Here is a 21,709-nt window from a genome sequence, read left to right on the forward strand (position 1 = left end):
CAACTCTATCCATAATCATGAATAACTAGAAACAACCCAAAGGATTAACAAACAGTGGTATATCTATGCAATGGTCTTACTACTCAGCCATAAAAAGGAGTGAACTATTGATCCATGCACCACTTTGGATGAATCTCAAAGACGTTGCACTGAGTGGAAAGCCAGTCTCAAAAGGTTACATACTATATGATTCCATTTATATGATGTCTTAGGCCTTTCTGGCTGCAGTAACAAAAGTACCATAGATTGGGTCAATAAACGTTTATTTCTCATAGTTCTGGAGGCTAGAAGTATAAGATCAAAGTTGTTGGCAGATTGGTGTGTGGTGAGAGCTTGTCTCTTGGTTCATAGGTCGCCGTCTTGCTGTGTCCTCAATGTGACAGAAGGGCCTAGGGAGCTCTCTGGGGTCTCTTCTATAAGAGCACTAATCCCATTCACGAGGGCTCTGCTCTCATGCCCTAATCACCTACCAAAGGCTCCATGTCCACATACCATCTCACTGGGAGTTAAGATTTCAACATACGACTTTTGGGGGAACATAAACATTCAGTCTTAGCCTGTGATGTTCTTGAAAAAACAAAACTATAGTAACAGCAAACTGATAGGTAGTTGCCAAGGTTTATTTATGGGAGGGTGAACTATAAAGCAGTAGGTTCAGGACAGGAAGGTTATTGGGGCGATGTGCCTGTGCTGTATCCTGATTGTAGTGGTGGTTGCACAGATCTATACATGGGTTGAAATGTATACAACTATATACCATATAAATAGTTATATGCCGTATGGTAATAAATAAAATGAAAAGTTTTAACGGGGCCTGTAATGGGGTTGTGATGAGGACTAGCCATAAAGCACCTACCACTTGGCACACAGTAAACATTCAATAAAATGTTGAGCTGCTATTATTAATGTTTCAAGTTAGTGGATTTCCCCCAACACCTGCCTTAAAACTCACTGAACTACAGTAGAGACGCAGGCAGTAAAAGGGATGCTCGATGAAGGGGAAGCGTCGTTACTGATAGTGTGTAATGAGCGCCGAGGGAGTGGAGCAAGGGAGAGACCCCAGGAAGAGGGTCCTGGGGGGTAAGGCTGGGGGCCAAGGCTGCCAAGCTCCTTCAGGCCAGCTGGCACCCCAGACTGACGCTTACCAAGTGCTGTTTCTCTACTGTGACAGTTTGCTGGGATGGAGTCGGGCTATGCTTGCTTCTGTGGAAACAATCCTGATTACTGGAAGTACGGGGAGGCAGCCAGCACCGAGTGCAACAGCGTCTGCTTCGGGGATCACACCCAGCCCTGTGGTGGCGACGGCAGGATCATCCTCTTTGACAGTGAGTATGCCCTGTGCCCGTTACTGCCCAAGACACAGGAACGCTGTGGCAGAGAAACAACCTGACCAGTCTTCCTCTCTTTCATTCATTCATTCACTCATTCATTCATGTGGCATACTTATTAAGCACCTCCTGCAGGCCAGGCCCTGACCAGATCCTGGGGATACAACACTGACCAAGAAGACTCAGCCCCTGTCCTCTAGAAGGAAGGACGGACATTTAACAAGTAATTAATTACAGTTGTGCCATGTGCTCTGAAGAGATGAGGCCTGCCACAGGACACTTAGGCAACCTAAAAAAGATGACCTTTGCAACTTAATACAGACACCGGTAGGGCTGTTCAGTATTAGCCTTAAGGTCCTCTTGTTTTAATTGTTTGATTTCCAAGCCCTTTAATGTTTTCCTTGGCATTTGGTGTTGCAGCAGTGTTGCAGCTGGGAAGAGACCATATGCTTCAAGTTGTCTTTCCAGGCCTGATACTGAGTGTGCCCGGACCAGCCTCCTCTCTGACCCAGCACATCTCACACAGTGAGATGCTGGCTAGGGCAGGGTGCGCTGTGGATGGGCTATGGATCTGGGGCCGTGACCTCTCCCGCACCTTGTTCTAACCACTGGCCCACCTGATCCCTCCTCACAACCACCGCCCCCCCCCACATCCCCTCAGTGGTAGTAAGACTTTGTGAGAGCCATAGTACCAGTGTAGCACCCGATTTTGGTAGAAATGGTATAAAGTAGATTGTTACAAGTGAGACAGACAAAAGGAAAGACTTGAGGTTACTAAAATATACTACAGAGTCCATAGGTCTTTGTTAGTCATTGGGGTAGAGTAGATTTACTCCTGACATCTCAACCTGACCGAGTGGCTCAGTTTCAAGCAGAAATGTCATATGCTGTGTTAGTTTCCTAGGGCTGCCATAACAAATGATCACAACCCGGGAGCATTAAAACAACAGAAATTTATTCTGTCGTAGCTTGGGAGGCTGGAAGTTCCAAATTGAGGTGTTGTCAGGGCCATGCTCCTTCTGAAGGCTCCAGGGAAGAACTCTTTGCCTCTTCCGAGCTTCTGGCCATTGCTGGTAGTCCTTGGCATTCCTTGGCTTGTAGCTGCATCACTGTGATCTCGGCCTCCTCCTTCACATGGCCATTGTCCCGCGGTCCATCTGTGCCTCTGTGTCTCTCTGTATCTCCTTATAAGGACACTAGTCATTGGATTTAGAGCCCACTCTCATCTAGTATGGCCTCATTTAACTTGATTACATCTGTAAAGACCCTATTTCCAAATAAGGTCACATTCACAGCTACCAGGCATGGAACATGTCTTCTTTGGAGGACACAATTCAGCTACTATATAGGGTTACTGTAAAGTCATCCCAGGTTTATAGCTGAGCCTTTCGCAGCTTATGGCTTAGACGTTATCAGAAGTGTGTGTTTGGGCAGAGGACAGGGGAAGGATTGGCAAGCAGAACTCAGGTGGTCAACTGTTGATCTTTTTAATTGAGTGTGCCCACCGGAGACTGCCAGTGGGTCCCTATATGTCCCGTTATGTCAAGACAAATACTCAGGTGAGTACCTTTGTTAAAGCTAAAGCCTGAAACTTGCCTAACATTTAAGAATGGTTGGCAAATAATACACCCTGCACTTCTATTTAAGTTTTCACTTCCGAAGTCCATTATTTTTTTTTTTTTAAAGATTTTATTTATTTATTTGAGAGAGAGAGAATGAGAGAGAGTGAGTACATGAGAGGGGGGAGGGTCAGAGGGAGAAGCAGACTCCCTGCCAAGCAGGGAGCCCGATGCGGGACTCGATCCAGGGACTCCAGGATCATGACCTGGGCCGAAGGCAGTCGCTTAACCAACTGAGCCACCCAGGCGCCCCCGAAGTCCATTATTAAAAGATCCTCTGCCTTGACATCCTAGCCCAGGAGAGTATGTTTACGGAGCTTACAAATTGCCTGGTGTACTCCTAAGTGAAGAAAAGAAAGGAAATAAACATTGAGTACCTAGTGTGTATTAAAGCTTTTATGTAAAATATCAATCTATACAAATTATATCATCATCACTCTCATTTTACAGAAGAGAGTCCTAGCACATGATAAATATCTTGCCAGGGCTCACACGGCCAACAAACAATGGGATTAGACCGTAAAGAAAAAAAAAAGCAGGGTGTGTGGGTTCGCTACCTGTTTTTCTACTTTAAACAGAACATAGTGTTAATTTTTTTTACTAGAAAATAGATATTGGTGAACATATGGACAAATTGGATCCCTCATGCGTTGCTAGTGGAAATGTTAAATGGTACAGCTGCTCTGGAAAACAGTCTGGCAGTTTCTCCAATGTGGAGCAGAATTACCTTATGACCTGGCAATTCCACTCCTAGATATATACCCAGGAGAGTTGAAAACATATGTTCACACAAAAACTTGTACAGGAACATTCACAGCAACACTGTTCACAATAGCCCCCAAAGTGGCACCAACCCAAATGTCCATCAACCGAAGAACGGATCGACAAAATGTGTTATAGCCATACAATGGAGTATTATTCAGCCATAAAAAGGAACGAAATACTGATGCATGCTACAACATGGATGAACCTTGAAAACATGATGCTAAGTGATAGAAACCAGACACGTCAGGCCATGTATTTTATGATTCCATGTATAGGAAATGTCCAGAATAGGCAAATCCACCATAGAGACAGAAGTAACAGATTAATGGTCGCCAAGGGCTGAGGAAAGGGGAGGGTACGGGTTTTCTTGTTGGGGTGATAAAAATGTGCCGGAATCAGATGTCAGTGGTTAGAACGCATTAGAATATAACACACACCACTGAACTGTACCCTTTAAAATTGTTAAAATGGTGGATTTTTTATCAGTTAAAAAATAAATATTATTCATTTAGCACATTTTTATTGAGTGTTTGCTGTGTGGCAGATAAAATGATGTTTTATTTAGTGCAGTACCTACGCCGGAGGTGTTAGATGGAAATAATTTGCTTTAAAGTCAGTCCTGTAGCAAGCATCATCTTTGGTACTGGAAATAGATCTAGGAGAGAGTACCAGCCTCACACAAAGGTGCAGTGAGGTGAATTAATTATAGTGAAAATAACTGCGTCCGTTGACCACTTGCTTTGTGCTATAGCCTGGATGCCGGGTGCTTTTGTTTATTTTATGCTGTTTAATACTCGCAACAGCCCTGTGCATAAGAAAACTGTGTGTGGATCAGAAGAGAAAATAATTTGCCCAAGTGAATAAGAGCCAAATACAGAACTCAAACCCAGATTTGCCACAATTTTTATTTTTCTGTTTTCAGCAGCCAGAATCCCTTTTATTAAGAATAATAAGACAGGTCATGATAAAGGGTCCAGTTTAATGCTCTAAAAGCATGTGAACAGGGTGGGCCCAGTGGCTCTGATTATTATCAAACTGGCCCCTTCTGCAGCCATCCAGAAGCTGTCCGAAATTTCTGGCTTCCATTCCTTCAGGAACTGAGGAGGTTGGCATTTGGAGAAGCTCCAGTCTCCAGAGGCCCTGGTGTGTGTTGACTGGCAGAGGCCCCTGATGGTAGCCTGCTCCAGTAACCCCCACCCCTCAGCTCTGCAAAGAAAGGTGCAAAGTGCAGCCCTATAGAAATCATCTGTGAGGTTTCCCTGCCAGAGGGGAAAATCATCTAAATAGCATAAGTACTGCTTCATGGAAGTCTTAATGATCCATTGGATAAAGCCGAGCATCTTGCAGATGGTGACTACAGACTGTCCCATAATTTGGGAGGACAAAGATGTCTCTTTGAAGAGACTGGAAAAGTTAGATGGTGAGAAAGGGACCAGGTGATGGTTCCCCAGAATATCAGGCTCTGCTACCAGTGTGGCTGGAACCTGGGTCCCAGTCAGGATGTCAGTGAGTTCCTCCTGTTCTCTGCTCCTTGCAGAATGGTGCCTCAGGCTCCTCAGCTTGAGTGGCTCTCAGGCTGCGTTTGCACCTCCACAGAGAGATTATAGAGGCAGCCGTCTGCTCAGTCATCATTGCCACATCAAGTAATTTGTCGTAGGCCATATGGCTGATTTTCCAGCAAGCTCTTGTGAGCTCCAGGAGGATGTGAAGTAGGCCGTGTACTGTGTATAAATGCAGCACTGACAGAAGCTTCAGAGCATCTGCTGCCCCAGAATTTAATTTATTGAATTAATGGAACCAAATAAAGGATCAGAGAGGCTGGAGCCAATAGTAGGTTACGGAGACTGCCCAGGCTGGCCTCTTGGGCCCCTTTCAGCGTCTAGGCACTGAAAGAAGTGAGTTGTGTGGATTGGTCCTTACTCTGTAACATTAGTTGAACAAATATATTTTTTAGGACATTGTGCTATTTACTTTCCATGCATTCCTTCCCTTAATTATAATACCATGAAGCAGGTACTGTTATCCTTATTTGAGGAGAAAACAGAGGCTCATAAAAGTTCAGTAACTTGCCCAAGGCCCCACAGATGGAGATCCTTCCCTCATGGGACTTATATTTTAGTGGGAAAAGAAGAGATTAATGGTAAAAAATATTGAGGGCTGAAAGTCCAATAGAATCTGACCTCTAGGATTGCATTAGTAATTATACTTCATAGACACCCACATGCTATCAGTCATGAGAGGCAACATCATTGTATGTATCACTGAGGAAAAAAATACTTCCAACTAAATAATAACATGCATTGATGGACAGACACATTGCAGTCTGAAAGATTAAAATGTTTCCCTTAAAACTGATGAAATATGGTAATACTCTTCTCCTTTTCTGGGTGCCAGTCCAGTGGAATCTGATTCATGGCTGGGACCCATTTGGTTAAGGTTTGTTTCCTGAGACATGCCAGTATCGTTCACGTCTAGAAGCAGAGCACTCAGCTGCATCTGGGGGAGGCTGGCTGTTCCTGCTGATGCCTGATGTCTGTTCCTGAAGAAACTGACTTAGCTAATATTGAGGCGGGACAGAGGTACTGAATCAAAGAAGGCAGGACACTGGCTTTCTGCCACCGGAGGTTTTACCCAGGGCTACTTCAGGGTCCCCACCTGCCCAGGTTGTATGTGGCAAGCTAACCTCCCCTTCAAAAATAAGTTCTTGCATATATTCCTAAATTTCAAGTTTCCTGTTGAATTATCACTGAATTTTAACAATCTATCATAGATGTCATGTGTTTGCTCTCAGAATTGCCGAACTGAATCTTCTGTCTGCATGGCACGCATCTGGAAATTGAAAGTTCTAAGTTGAAGGTCTGCCTTTGCTGTTGAAATAATCAGTTTAACCTGAACACTTGATTCTTTACAAATAATAAGAATAGTATAGCAGGGCCTTAGTCATTAAGCATCTGCCTTCGGCTCAGGTCATGATCCCAGGGTCCTGGGATCAAGCCTTGCATCGGGTTCCCTGCTCCTTGGGAAGCCTGCTTCTCCCTCTCCCACTCCCCCTGCTTGTGTTCCCTCTCTCGCTGTGTCTCTCTCTGTCAAATAAATACATAAAAAATCTTTAAAAAAAAGAATAGTATAGCTAATACTTACTGAGCTTACACTATGTGCCAGATCCTATCCTAAACAGTTTACATAGATTAACTTCTTTTAATTCTTGTAAAATCCCATAAGGGAGAAACTATTATTATTTTCATTTTATGGATGAGGAAACTGAGGTATACTGAAATTATCTTGTTCAGATTCACAGTTAGGATGTGGGAAAGTCAGGAGGATTACCTAGGGAATCTTTCTCTATAGCTTTCCTTTTTGAAAAATTTAGGTTTATCGAGGTCTAATTTAGATAAAATAAAAAATCACCCTTCTAGTTGAACACTTCGACAGGATTTGACAAATGCATACACAGTCAAGATACAGAACATTCTCATCACCTCAAAAAGATCTCTTGTCCCCTCTGTGGTCAATCCTCTCTCTGCCCCCAGCCCTTAGCAACCACTAATCTGTATTCCATCTGTATAGTTTTGTCTTTTTTTTTTTTAAAGATTTTATTTATTTATTTGACAGAGACAGACACAGTGAGAGAGGGAACACAAGCAGTGGGAGTGAGAGAGGGAGAAGCAGGCTTCCTGCGGAGCATGGAGCCCGATGTGGGGCTCGATCCCAGGACCCTGGGATCATGACCTGAGCTGAAGGCAGACGCTTAACGACTGAGCCACCCAGGCGCCCCTAGTTTTGTCTTTTGAAGAATGTAATATAAATGGAATCATATAGTACTTAACCATTTGTTTCTGGCTCCTTTCACTTCGTGTAATGCTTTTGAGATTCACCCATGATTGTTTCCACAGCTCCTTTTTAGTGCTAAGAAGCATGTCTTTGTCAAATATATCACAATTTATTCATCCATTTATCCATTGATAAACATTGGTCTGTCTATGATAAAGATGCTCCGAAGCTGCCCTTAACCTGTATGCACAGGTGTTTGCGTGAACGTGTGCTTTCATTTCTCCTGAGTAAATACCTAGGAGTAGGATTTCAGGGTCATACACTAAGTGTGTATTTGGCATCGTAAGGCACTGTCAGCTGTTTTCCGAAGTGGCTACCCCATTTTGCATTCTGACAGACAATGCGTGAGACTTCCAGTTGCTCTGCATCCTCTCCTGCCCTTTGTATAGCGTCTTTTTAGTGTTAGCCATTCTAGCAGGTGCATGGTGGTAACTCATTGTGGTTTGAATTTGCATTTCCATAATTACCAGTGATGTTGAACATCTTTTCATGTTCTTATTTGCCATCTTCTCTCAGCTTTTGTTTGAGAAAGCCTTATTTCACCTTCATTGTAGAAAAATGTTTTTGCCAGATATTGAATTCTATGCCAAAAGTTTTTTTTTTCTCTCAGCATCTCAGAAATGCTCCTTTGTCTTATGGCTTGCACAGTTTCTAGAGATGTCTGCTCTGTCTTTGTTCCCTGTATATCATCTTTTCCCTTCTGCCTGCTTTCAGGATTTCATGTTTATTTTTGGTTTTCAGCATTTGACTATGATGTGTCTAGGTGTGTTTTTTGTTTTGTTTGCTTTTTAATTTTTGTTTTTAAATTTATTTGCTTACTATTTGCCGAGATTCTTAGATCACCTTTCATTGACTTGGGACCATTCTTAGCCATTATCTCTTCAAATATTTCTTCTGCCCCCTACTCTTTTTCTTCTCTTTCTGGAACTCCAGTTGTTCGATCATTTGATATTGTCCCACAGCTACTGGATGATCTGTTCCGTTTTTAGTTTTTTTTTTTCCCCACTTCTTTTTTTTTTCTCTTTGCTTCATTTTAGATGATTTCTATTGACCTATTTTCAAATTTATTGACTCTTTCCTCAGCTGTGTGTAGTCTGTTTATAAGCCCATCAAAGAAATTCTTCACCTCTGATATTGTTTTATTTCTAACATTTACATTTGACTCTTTTAACTTTACATGTCTCTGTTGGAATTTCTAATCTGTTCAGGCATGTTGTCCATCTTTTCCAGTAGATCTTTACTGTATTAATCATGTGGCCCTTGTCTAATAGCTCTAACATCTGCATCATTATTGAGTCTGATCCTACAGATTGTCTTATCGCTTGACGACGAGTCCTTTTTTTTTTTTTTTTTTTGCTGCTTCTTTCCTTCCTTGCTTGCATGTTTTATGTGTGTGTTATAATGTTTTGTTGACTGCCATACACTGTGTGTAGAAGAACAGTACAGACTGAGTAAATAGAATTTACACCTGGAAATGGGCAGGACTGTTTAGTGTGGGGACTGAGGCATTATATCAGATGAGCTGGGTTTGGGTATTGTTTCTGTCTTTACCATTGGTGCACACCAGCCTTCAAATTCTTCCAGCAATGGCTGCTGTTACCTTGTGCTTGGTGTGGAGCCTGGGATACCAGTGGGTTTTTTTGTTTTTTTCCAGTGTTTCTATTCCACCCTCAGCTTTGAGTAGTTCCTACGTACCTTTGCCAAAGAAGGGATCTTTGCACTCTTTCCCCTCCCTCAATGGTAGACTACTACTGCTTGTTACTTGGTGCTGTGCTCCTGGTGAGCTGAGGGGGGTTCTTGGGCCTCCTGCCTCATCCTCAGTCTTAAACAGGACATTACTGGGCCTCAGAGGTGGGGCCTTTTCAGCATTCCCACACACCCCCTCCCTCGCCAGCAGTCAAACGCTGCCTTATATCTGTGGTGGCCCTCAGGAAGGAGAGAATTTCCTGCCTCTCCCCTGGGGGCAGCAGACTTCTGCTTTGCATTGGTGCAGGATCTGGGGGCTCAAGGCAATCAGGGGCTGATGGCTTTTGCCTCTGCTTTTCCCTTGGAAGCAGTGGATCTGCCTGGTTACTTTGGCAGGAAGGAGAGAGTTTCCTGCTCCCTCCACAGAGGCAAACAGATTTTGCTTCTACCCCTCCAGTGGCTCTGGGAGCAAGAGGGTTTGCTGCTCCTCCCACAGCCACTTGAGGCTTTTACCTCTTTTGAGAGGAAGGTCCAGGAAGCGGTCAGTGTTTCACACCTGTCCCCCAACAGCCGGGGGGCCGTCCTGTATGAGTGCCACCCAGAGGGACTCTTTGCAGTCAAATGCTCTACCGCTGAGCTATACCCCCCCCAGGGGGACTCTTTGGTCTCCTTCCCTATCCCAGTCATTCTTGCGGGCCCTGGGTGGAGGTCTGCACAGAACTGCTTGCAGCAGAGTGTAGATTCCTGCTGTGTCTGGGGCCCCTGCTCATTCTAGACTGAGGGGCTAGCCCACACTCAACCTCTTAGCTCCTTTCTTCTTACTTGCTTTTTTGGTGGCCACCTCTTCCTCTCATGCTCTATTAAAGATGAAACGCTTTGTGCAGCCTGACTCTCCTCAGAGGGGCTCCTTACTTTTTAGAGTTAAATTCTCTTGGTTGTCTTGACACTTCAGCCTTCTGAAGGGTTCAAGAAGAGTTTTGAGCTGCTTCTTGTTGTTCGGATAGAAGCAGCATTCTCTTACTGCTTTCTACAAACCGAAGGGAAGCTTTTAAATCCCAGTCCCTCTCAAGGACTTTCATTTCCAGGATCTTGTTTACACCTCACTGATTAGGATACAGTGAAGTGGTTGTATCCCCTTCCTAGAACCCACCAGTCAAAAAGGGGAGTCCAGAGAAACCAAATGTGCTTCGTGCAGAGTGATCAGTACCAAGTGTTTCCCCCTGTGCAGAGAGTCACTTGTGCCAGGGTTTCCTGCTCGATGAGTGTGTGGGGACCCTCATGTGAGCATTGCACCCCTAAAGTACCAGGGATGTCCGAGCAGCTGTAAAGCCCTTCTCTTTTTACGGCGTTACCTCAGCAAGTGTCTCCCTGCAAAGAGGCCCCTGTGTTTTCATGTGCTTCATCTCATCTGTCCTCACGCATTTGTGTGATACAGGAACAGGTGGTGGCCTCTCCATCCTCCAAACCAAGAGAGACAGGAGTTCTGGAAGTGAAGTGCAGCCCCTGGGATCACATAGCCCAGCTGGTCCCGAACCCAGACTCTCTGACTCCAGCCCGACCCCCATGTAGGCCGAGCCACCGTCCTGCGTGCTAATTCTAAGGTCTCCTGGGCAAAAAAAAAAAAAAAAAAAAGCTTCCACAGTCATTTGTTCGGGGTTTAAGCTATTCATTCTGTGATTTGATCCTGAAACGCAAGACAGTCTGGTTTTGTAGACGAAAAACAATATCCCAAACTGGATCCTGTTGGTTAGGAAGAGTTTTGTTTGTAACAGGTTGGAAAGCGAGCCCCAGGCTGAGGGCCAGTGTCCTTTTGTCTCCCACAGCTCTCGTTGGTGCCTGCGGAGGGAACTACTCGGCTATGACCTCCGTGGTGTATTCCCCTGACTTTCCCGACACCTACGCCACAGGGAGGGTCTGCTACTGGACCATCTGGGTTCCAGGAGCCTCCCACATCCACTTCAGCTTCACCTTGTTTGACATCAGGGACTCTGCAGACATGGTGGAGCTGCTGGACGGCTATACCCACCGCGTCCTGGTCCGTTTCAATGGGAGGAACCGCCCGCCTCTGTCCTTTAACGTCTCTCTGGATTTTGTCATTTTGTACTTCTTCTCCGATCGCATCAATCAGGCCCAGGGATTTGCTGTCTTATACCAAGGTAACCCTTTGCAGCCTCCTGGGGGGCCCTCCAGGCTGCGCCTCGGGCTTCGCTGGCACACTGTGGTGAGCTGCGGGCCTCGGGCGGGTCTTGATGGGGCTGCAAGGCAGGAGCTACTGACTCAACTTGCGGATTTTCCCACCTCCCATTTCATATATTTACAGAAAAGAGGTAACACCTGTCAGTTTCACTACTTTAGTTGTTCTGATGACAGTTGTCATGGCAGGGTTGAAAGAAGAACTGAAAGAAGGAGCTGAGACTGATAGAATTAGAAGGCTTTTTAGGTCATTTGGTCCATTCTCCTGCCTCTTGATATCCCCGCCAATCCCAAAAGACTAGTTTCTCATCTTTCTTTGAACCCTCCTAAGGGACACCTGGCTGGCTCGGTTGGAAGAGCATGTGACTCTTCATCTCGGAGCCATGAGTTAGAGCTGCACGTTAGGTGTAGAGCTTACGTTAAAAAAAGAAACTTTAAAGAAGAAAACAAATAACAACAACAACAAAAAAACCCAATATACCTTAAAAAAACCCAACTGTCCTAAGATGGAGCCCTACTCTCTGTCCCCGTGATGTGCACACACATGTGCCGGGCACATCTCTCCGCCAGCACATGAGAAACAGGGGCATCTGAGACCTGGTCTTCGTCCCAGATGCCGAGGGCCTCGGGAAGAGTTCAGTCAGCATGTGCTACAGGAAGTCAGAGAGAGGAGGCCTTCCCGTAGGTGGGAGGGACAGTCTTGAGAACAGGTGGGATTTGGGTCAATAGATAGGAAGTAAGGAGGCATTCTGGGCAGAGGGCGCCATAACTGAAAAGGCACAAGGAAAGCAAGCAAGCAGGCTCAGGTGTCCTCAAAGAGACCAGTCAAATGGTTAGAAGTTGACAGCCCCTTCTTCTGGCACTTTCTGGGCCAGAGCCTGACAGGTTCTGCTTTGGGGTCAGTGGAGAGAACTGCACGCAGAAATGAATCCAAAAAACGCCCTCTCTTCCTAGCCAGTGCGTCCTCCTCCGAAGTTCTCTGTTGTCTCCATCAGCTCTCCCCGCTCTTAATTTCTTTAATCTTCCAGCCGTCAAGGAAGAGCCGCCGCAGGAGAGGTCCGCTGCCAACCAGACGCTGGCCGAGGTGATCACAGAGCAGGCCAACCTCAGCGTCAGCGCAGCCCGGTCCTCTAAAGTCCTCTACGTCATCACCACCAGCCCCAGCCACCCGCCCCAGACCGTCCCAGGTAGCAGTTTCCAGACACCAGAAAAGGGGGTGGAAGCCACGGGGCTTGAGGGCAGTGTTCTTGGCAGTTAGAGAAGGAACTCTCTTCCCAGGCAGGTTGTGGGTACTGGCTCTGTGACTGTCCTGGCCTTTGAGGGACATTTTCTCATTAGCTTGATTCCTTAGTCCTTAGGAGAAAGTGCTCACCACTAAAGATCCAGCACGTGTGCCTTTTGCAAGTTGTGATTAATCAGCCAAGCCAGTGTTTTCCCACTTCGAGGATGTCTTTCTAGAGTTCCCAAGTTGCATCTCCCTAAGTTCACTGGCATATACAAGAGCTCCATTCATTCATTCATTCATTCATTCAGAAGACATGTCAGTGCTTCAGGGGTGCCAAGTACTATTGTAGGCACCGGACTATAGAATGAACCAAACAAACAGTATCCCTGCCCTCCTGTGGCTTGTAAGTGGGAAGAGAAAGACAAGAAGCAAAATAACAGGTCAGATAGTGACGAGCTAGAAGAAAAGTCATGCGGGAGAGGGATAGAGGGGGTAATGGTCTGTGGTTGAAGCTGGCTAACTTGGCTGCACACTTCCATATTCTCTTTTCTGCCTGGGAAGATCTAGCCTAGGGGTCTTACCCTGCAGGGCCCACCCTAGGTCAGCAAGGAGAGTCCTTCCAATGCATGCTCTGCGTTGCTTGTTTTTATATCCTGGTAGGATTTCACGGGTCACACGTCTCATTCCTCAGATAAGGAAACTGAGGCCCAAAGAGTTTATGTAACTCATCTGTGATTGCACAGTGATTCCAGTGGTAAAGACATCATATATACCACTCCTTTCACCTCCCAAGTGGAATGCACTTTGGACCACCCTGCCTGCTTCTCTCCAAGAGGGAGCTCTAGAGCAAGGCGAGGTGGTCAGAAGGCCTGGGGCTCCGTGCCTGCCCAGCTCTCAGCTGCGTTTGGTGGCTGCCCCCACCTGCAGGGGGCTCCTCAGCCAGACCTGTGTCTCTGAGCTGCCAGTGGTCACTCAGGGCTTCCAACAGACCTCCTTCTGAAAACGGAGCTCCAACAGGTCCAAGAAACCCTGTCTTTTGTACTTGCAGGATGGACAGTGTATGGCCTGGCAACTCTCCTCATTCTTACAGTCACAGCCATTGTAGCAAAGATACTTCTGCACGTCACGTTCAAGTGAGTATGAAAGCTGCCCAATCCCACGAGGGGAAGGCTCAGAACTCCTTTTCTACTGTGCTTCATTTTTCTGGATACAATTGTCGTATCAGAACATGATGCCAAAGCCCTTAGTCCTAGGCAACATAAGGCAGTACGCATTCCTCATTCTCTGTAGAGTGAAATGTACAACTGGACAAATCTCACCAAGGTTTGAGGGATTGTGTTTGCTTCTGGCTCACAGGATATGATTTCAAGGAGGATTGAAACAGTCTGGGCATAAAAAACAACCATTTCCAATTTTTGATTTGTGCTGGCCCCTTAAACAGATTTCACGTTAGAGCAAAGATTTCTAAGACACTACCATTCCTATTTCCTAATGCCTTCTAGAAATGGGGAAACATTCTTAGGAAGAGGATCCTAACATTTTATTAGCTATTGCTTAATAATTATTTAAAAACAATTAAGAAGCTTCATCCTTCAATTCTGACTGATATGGAAAAACAATATTTCCTTCCCTTACTTTGCTACTCGGGTTTAACAGTTCCATCTTCCAGGAAAAGAGGCAGTTATTTATGCTCCTGTTGTTTGTGTACTTCCGGAGAAAAGCTCTGATCTTTTCGAGACCCCTACTCTGTCTTTCCTGTGGCTCCCAGTCCAGGCTCTCTCTGCTCCTTTGAGAGCAGAGAGAGTTATAATTGATAGACAGCCTCTCTGTATTTCAAGGCCTTTCCTGAACATTGGTGTCTTATAAATCCACCATTTTCCGGACCTTCTCACTTGCCCTCTGCTGCAGAATTTTTCATACGTGAAATACTGGCTCCGCCACTGCTTTGTGAAGGCTGTCCTTGCAGGCCTGTCTACACTGCACTTTACATTTTTCAGTGGAAACAGTCTTTTTTTAGTGTTTACCGAGCTCATCCTCGCGCTTCAGTGTATATACCTACATACTGAAGTCACGATTCACACGGCCTGGGAAAGCCTCTTAGATGCAGCAAGAGAGCTGGACGCTTTCTGCAGGGCCCAGCACCTCACCGCATACCAGGGCCCCACAGCACATGTCTGACTCCCCTGTGACATTGGGGTCCCTTGGCAGCTTCCCTGCCAAGCAGCCCCGGGGTGGGGGGCCTGCCATGGGGGGACAGGGGCACATGTTGGCAGTAAGACAGGAGAGACTTTGGCTTTATCTTGTTTTAATCAGGGGGCCTTCCAGGTAAATACCATTTAAAGAAAGAATTCTTCTCTAAAAAAAAAAAAAAAAAAAAGAATTTGAAAACTCCTCATCTCTCAGGCCAGCCCCTTGCAGATTTGAATAACTCTTCCAGTTAGAAGGTTCTTTGTTATACTGAGCTGGAAGCCATGCCACCGTGTTCCCATCCCACGGACACATTTCATTCCCACAATAGCCCTTCAGACCTCCAGAGGCAGCTGTTAGGCCTTCCCCAAGGCCTCGCCTCACTGAATGCCCCAGTTCATAGGTACAGGTATCTCAGGAGACGGAAGGTTGTTTTGGGATCTTTGTTGCACCCGACTTGAAATATTAAGTTGTTTTTGCTCGACAGATCCCATCGCGTTCCTGCTTCAGGGGACCTTAGGGATTGTCATCAACCCGGGACGTCGGGGGAAATCTGGAGCATTTTTTATAAGCCCTCTACTTCAATTTCCATCTTTAAGAAGAAGCTCAAGGGTCAGAGTCAACCAGATGACCGTAATCCTCTTGTGAGTGACTAAAAGCTGCCCCCTCCGAGCCCAGGACACGAGGTCCCTCCGAGCTCAAGGCCACTGGGGACCCGTGGTTTCCTCTGACCGACTCTCCCTGCCTCTTCCTCGGCCTCTCTGGCAGCCTCTGCAGGAGCGCCGTCCTCCGGGCTGGAAAGGGACGTCCTGCTGCGGGGGCAGGCCTAGCCTGGACTCCCCCTGCTTCATCGCTGCACTTAGGAGAGAGACCCAAAGTCCCAGGGTCTGGGCCTTCCCTTTGCTTCTCTCTCTCTCTCATCTAGAATGGGGGTGTCAGGACAGAGGGGCTGAGATGGCAGAGATGGTCGCGTCTGGCACTGGGCTCAGGTACCTTCTAGATGACTGTAGGGTGGTGGGTAGGTGTAGTATATGCTGAGTCTTGCTTATTTTCTGTTTTGTCCACACAGATCACTTTCTCCCATTCTTTATGGTTTTAAACAGGGATGCTTCTGAGGTTCTCTTGGGGGTTGGCCTGGTCCTATATTCCTGGGCATTAGCACCCCAAAGCATAAAGAGGGCCCCTGCTCTGTGCTGACTCGGGCTTTGCTCTCTGGGTGCTAGATGAGGGTGGGCCTCCTCCAACCCGGGAGAGCCTGGGAATTGGCCCCCCATCACATCAAGCCTGCCCCCTGCCACACACGGCCTTCTTTCTATAGCTTCTTTCCATAGCTCGGTGATTGCAGGGCAAGCCTGCAGAGTGGTCGTATAAAACATCCATTCATTTGTTCACACAGCAGACTTTCCGGAAAGCTTTTATAGGTGCTCGGTGACTCCTCGTTGTGTGGGATCGCCTGGCCTTGCCCCCGTGCAGCCCGTGGTCCTATGGAACCTGAGCCGGGCCCCCGTGATTCTCTGACTCTCCGTTCAGAACAGGGAGTATAAATGTTGTGGCTTAGCCGTTAGGCAGCTTTAGGTGAGACACGGGCACCAGCAGTCCCTCCTGCAGGCGGAGCTCATTTTTAAAAGATGAAAAACCAGCCCGCGGCCTGTGTGCTCTGCGGTCCCCTCTGCTCCTTCGTTACGGGGACAGAGTGCCGTCTGGAATGGCTCAGAGGGCCCTGGTCCCTAGCCCCACACTGCCCCACCCTTCAGACAGGGAAGAGAGTCGCAGAGAGTGGCATGAGGACTGAGAGGGGGGCTTTGGGAACTGGGGACCCTCGACGACAGGCCTCCCAAGATGGAGAGGTGCAGGTGCAGTGGTTGCTGGTCAGGAGGAAGAGCCGTCTCCAGCTTAGAAGTCCCCGCCATCCGGAAGTAGGCTTTGTCAACAGCAGCTGAGAAGAGCAGCCTGGGCCTCCGAAGGCCAGTCCTGGGCCTTTGTCAGAGCACGACTCTCAGAGGCACCCGGGCCTCAGGCCTCGGGCCTCTGGCCTCACAGGTTCCCTCTTTGGAGCACTTTGCCTACCTTCCCGAAATCCCTCAGCGACCGCCTGCTGCGGCCTTTCCTGGGGTCCTGCCATGCTGGGAACCTGTGTGCGCCTGGCTGCTCCCAGAAACGCAGAGGACCGTGTGGGGTCAGCAGGGAGGGGTCTGCAGGGAGAGGTGACACCCGGCATCCAGGGGAGATGCAGCGAGGTGGCCAGCAGAGGGGCACAGGGGCACAGGAGGGGGGAAATGGGGCAGTGTGTCCACGGGAGGGCAGGGGCGCTGCCCCAGCTACCGGGTGAGGCCTGCTGCGGGCACAGAGCTGCTCGGTGCTGCCTTCACGCTTTGATCTGGAAAGGCTGATTACCCCAGAGCAGCTGTCCACAGGCCCCTGGGTCTGGAGACACAGGCCTGTCCCACACGACTGGAAATACACTGACGTGCTGTCTCCCCTCGAAGCTATTCCTGGCTGTTGTGGAATCTCCTCTGAACCAAGTGTCAGGTGTGTGCAGTCACAAAGGGCCCTGTGCCCTGAATAGATCCACTCACAGCACATAGGGAATGCGGAATTTAGCCCCGGGAGGGGGTCGCCTGGCCGAGGGGCAGTTGTTCAGCCAGCTAGGGCTTCCTGTGGCCATTGGCCTTTGGGGCATCCCGTGGGTCCACCCATCCACCCTGCCCACCTCACACAGCCAGGGTGTTGTCTGAGTCTGCAGCTGGAGCAGCCCGTTCTGAGACCCAGGAAGTGCTGGTGACGCCCCAGTGCCCTCCTTCCTGCTGGCCCTCGCACAGCCCACTGCCACCAGGATCAACTTACTGGCCAGGGAGCAGCCCCAGGAAACCCAAACCAGCCTCAGGACAGTGCTGGGGGAGAGGCCATAAATTGTCCCAGGCCCAACCTCCATAAACACCTCGGCTCTGGTCGGAACCTGTCAGCAGCACCCCACAGAGGGTCCCCTGTGGCTAAGTAAACACCTGAGGAATAATTGTCCCAGAGGAGGTGAGGTGTGCTCCCAGGAGCACCGTAGGAGGCCTGCACTTGGTCTTTTAAGAAACCACTTTAGAGAGAAGTGAGGATTGGAGGTGCTGGAAAGCATGCCCCCAAGAAAGGACGTCACGGATCACATAGCAGATTAGGAAAGAAGAAGGGGAGGGACTTTGGGGGCCACTGTGGCCTGCCACTTTGAAAACATCCTGCCCAAAGCCTTTGCCCTGAAGTGACAGAGGGAACCGAGGCTGTGAGTGGTGCTTCTGGGCCTGAGTGCCCTCCTCACCCCTTCTCTGCAGGATCCAGGCCCTGCCTTCTCAGCACTGGGCCGCCAGGGAAGGGAGGGCTGCGGGCAGCTGATCTTGTTGCCTCCAGGTAAATGCCTGCAGCCAGCTGGGAACGTGGTCTTAGCTGCGTTTCACAGTGTCCTTGGCCCCTCTGGAAGCACGTGGCGCCCCGTGTTCCTCCCCGAGTGCCCAATCACTTGCAGAACAGAGGAGGTGTAGGCCTGAAGCCCAGGTGTCCTCCACATCCCCCTCTCTTGTCAGAACAGGGTTGAGGCCTCTCTGGGTGTGAGCGAGGTAACCAGGCTGCTGTAACTTCTGAAGTGTGGGCTCTGGCTCAAGACTCCAATCAGCCAGAAACCCACAAAGATCAAAGCACTAGCAAGGACAGCTGTTCTGGCCCTCAGGGCAAAGCCATGCAGCCGCACCCACTCGCCCCATTGTCAGCCCAGGAGCTGGCCTGACACCAGTGGGGCACATAGGCCATCACCAAGCCCCATGCGTCCTGGGCACTTAATCTTCACGAGCACTTAGCAGTGGACGGCCTCTGAGATCCTGTCTCCCTTATCTGATGAGGCCATCCCGCGTCTCCCACAGAGCCCGGCCCGCTCCCCACCCCATAGCCCAGTCAGCTGCCACCCTCTTGGGTTTTGGATCTCCTGTTTGATGTTTGAGGTCTGCTTTTGTTACTACCTTGGGAACTTTGAACCTTTTGATTGTTTCCTCTGGTGTCTTTGTTTACCTTCCTCACTGTTCTACCTCCTGGCCAGGTCTCTCAGCCTAGCTGCCCTGGCATGGGGTATTTCTCAAAGCTTCCAGCTGCAGCTGCCTCCCCCCTCAGGTGGGACAGCTCAGGGGTGATGATGGGGCCTCAGCCCACTGCATGCAGACCCCAGGGGAGCCCACCACACAGGCTTCTGTGTTGCCAAGTCAAACATACTCAACAAGGCAGAAGTGGGGTGTGGAGGAAAGTCTGAGGTAAATCTGCTTCAGAAAAGATGTGTCTTCAGGAGCACATAGTGGGGACCCTTCCCTTCCTGCACAGGGAGCTGCCATCTTGGGGTGCACGCAGCATCAAGACCTGCCCACATCCAGACTCACCTTCCCACGGGGATCTTGACTTTGGATGACAAGGCTTTACTTGTAAATATGCTCTTAATATGCAACTTTGAGAATAAAATAGAAACATCATGTATTTTAAAATATAAGATGAAGTGTGACGCACTGTATACAATTTAATATATATTTTTAGGATTTTGTTATTTAAGAAAATGGAATGTAATGGTACTTAACTTTACAAAAGAGAGAAAAATGTTATTTTTACTGTCTGGAGAAAATAAATATTCTCACTGTTGTAGAAACAGCGACGGGCCCTAGCATGTCGTTTTTATAGGGGCGCTTGCGACGAGGGGGGTGTCGCGTGCTGGCAGACTGTGCGCTCTTCTGAAGTCCATGCAAATGCCAGGCCTCACTGTTTGCTCAGTTTTTCCTGTTAGTGCCCCCAGCTTTCCTCAGGTCTCCTCATAGCTTTGACCCACGGTGGATCTTCAGCAGCAGGTCAGCTCTGAGCCCTTGGAATTCCAAGTGAACACCTTGGAACCTGGGGCCGGTCATGGGAAGAGGAAAGGGCTTTGTGCTCAGAAAGACCTAGGTTTGAGTTGAGCTTGAGTGGGTCAGCCCACTTCTCAGCCTCAGCTTCCCCTCCTGTAAAATGGCATTGTGTCTATGCCTCAAAAGATTATGAGGATTAGGTGAGAAATGTATCTAAAGGGCTTGCATCATTATTATCCCATGTGGATTTCTTCTTGCCGTTCAGGGCAACCCGTTCTTCCCCACCCCCTCCTTGTTAACAGCACTGGTAGCTCCACCTACGAGCTGCAGGCTCCTGCCAGGCGCCGCACACACCCTAACAACCATCTGGTGGGTACCGTCACCCCTGTCTCGCCGATGAGGAGACAGGCTCAGAGGGGAGCCAGGAGTAGTAGTTGGGAGCACAGACCTGGAGCTGGCCTGCTGGGACTCAGCTCCCACTATTCATTGGCCGAGGCCAGGGAGTGTAAAACAGGCAGCCTTTGAAGGGTTTTGGCAGAGGAGTGACATCAGATTCCCAGTTTAGAACGATTTCCTACTTGAGTTAGGAAAAACAGTTGGAGTGGGGTAAGGCCGAGGGGGAGGAGGCGAATCAGGAGGCCGGGACATACACAGGTCCAGCGAGAGATGCAGAGGGCCTGGCTGTGGAGGGAGGGGAGGCCCCGGGTGAGAGCACACCACACCCATCGACCAGGGCCTTGGGCTCACACCCCAGCCCCACCACTTAGCACATGACCTTGGGCGAGTGACCCAGCCCTGTGTGCCTACTTTCTCATCTGTCAGCCGGGGACAATTACTGTATGTACCTCATAGAATTGGGATGAGGTACCTGTAGTATGTTTTCAGAAAACTGCAGCTGTTCCTTGTTCTAGAATGAAGGGGTGGGGGTGAGGTGGGGGTTGGTTAAGAACAAAGATGATGCCCAAGGATTCTGACTGGGGGCTGAGGGGAGGAGAGAAGTTTCAGTTTTTGAGGTAAAGATTGTGGATGGCACCAGTTGTGAGAGAAAACATGCTGAGTTCTGTCTGTCGAGTGAGGGCCCTCTGGGACACCGAGGCAGCCTGAGACCCACGGAGGGTCAGGCCCAGGGAGACACAGTCCATGGCAACGTGGGCACAGACGACATCCTGGGGTGTGTGTGAGGCCATTCCAGAAGGCTGCTGAGGACACACTCAGGCAGGTGAGGAGGAGCGTGGGCCGGTCCTGGGGTCGGTGGCAGCCCCAGATGCCAGGCTTCTAACCCGACTGGTGCAGGTACACACTCACACTGCCGGTTCTAGGAGCCCCAGTTCCAAATGCTCAGGAGGTGATTTGCCAGGTAAGGCCCCTGCCCCAGCCAGTCCAACACAAGAACATCACACAGACGTGGCTCTCAAAACATGCCTGGATCACTTGCCTCGGAATCCCTGATGTGCTTGTTCAAAATTCGGAGAGACGCAGACACTGGGCCCCACCCGAGACCTGCCGAGTCAGCATCCCTGGGAAGCTTCCTGAATGATGCCAGTGCTCACTGAAGTTTGACAGCCATTTTAATCTGAGAAGCTGGGTCAGTAGTCCCCTCCTCTTTGGGGAGCGAACTGCCCACACGCAGACAGCTGTGCAAGTTCCACTGGCTGCCTCCTTGGCCACAGGCAGCGTATTGGTTATTCAAGTGCAAAGTCTATCGCTCAGGACAGAGGGGCAGGGGATGCAAGGCGCGGCCCAGCAGGTATTCCAGATCCTTCTCCAGAAGGCACATTACCCCAACATGGTGCCCGAGCCCTCCTTTCCTGCCATCCCCCCACCGCCCCTTGCTGGCGTGGGCCTGCACCGCAGCTGTCACAGTCCAAGGGCTCCCGAAAGGCCAGCTTCACTTGAGTGTTTATCTTCTCTCTGTTCCTGGAAGCTCCTTCCTGAAAGAAAATATTTTTGATGGCGGGTGGCAAACAAATGGAGTGGCCTTGCTGGTGAATTTCTTAGAGACTGATCATCCTGCACCAGAAAAAT

General features: G+C 48.8%; 1 protein-coding gene across 4 annotated transcripts in view; it reads left to right on the forward strand.

The window, feature by feature from the left end:
* Nucleotides 1-19,494, forward strand: part of KREMEN1 (kringle containing transmembrane protein 1) — a 66,113-nt gene extending 46,619 nt beyond the window's left edge. For 2 of the 4 annotated variants that reach the window (XM_032395044.1, XM_032395042.1), the window contains exons 5-9: nucleotides 1,172-1,325; nucleotides 11,053-11,385; nucleotides 12,451-12,612; nucleotides 13,696-13,780; nucleotides 15,322-19,494. In XM_032395044.1, the coding sequence (XP_032250935.1) occupies nucleotides 1,172-1,325; nucleotides 11,053-11,385; nucleotides 12,451-12,612; nucleotides 13,696-13,780; nucleotides 15,322-15,490 (903 nt within the window). In that variant the 3' untranslated portion in view covers nucleotides 15,491-19,494. The remainder of the gene's footprint in view (nucleotides 1-1,171; nucleotides 1,326-11,052; nucleotides 11,386-12,450; nucleotides 12,613-13,695; nucleotides 13,781-15,321) is intronic. The other 2 variants (XM_032395045.1, XM_032395043.1) reach the window with 1 other exon arrangement.
* Nucleotides 19,495-21,709: the final 2,215 nt, after the last annotated feature.

Source organism: Phoca vitulina, unplaced genomic scaffold (assembly GCF_004348235.1).
Source record: "Phoca vitulina isolate PV1807 unplaced genomic scaffold, GSC_HSeal_1.0 scaffold82, whole genome shotgun sequence".
Taxonomy (NCBI): Eukaryota; Metazoa; Chordata; class Mammalia; order Carnivora; family Phocidae; genus Phoca; species Phoca vitulina.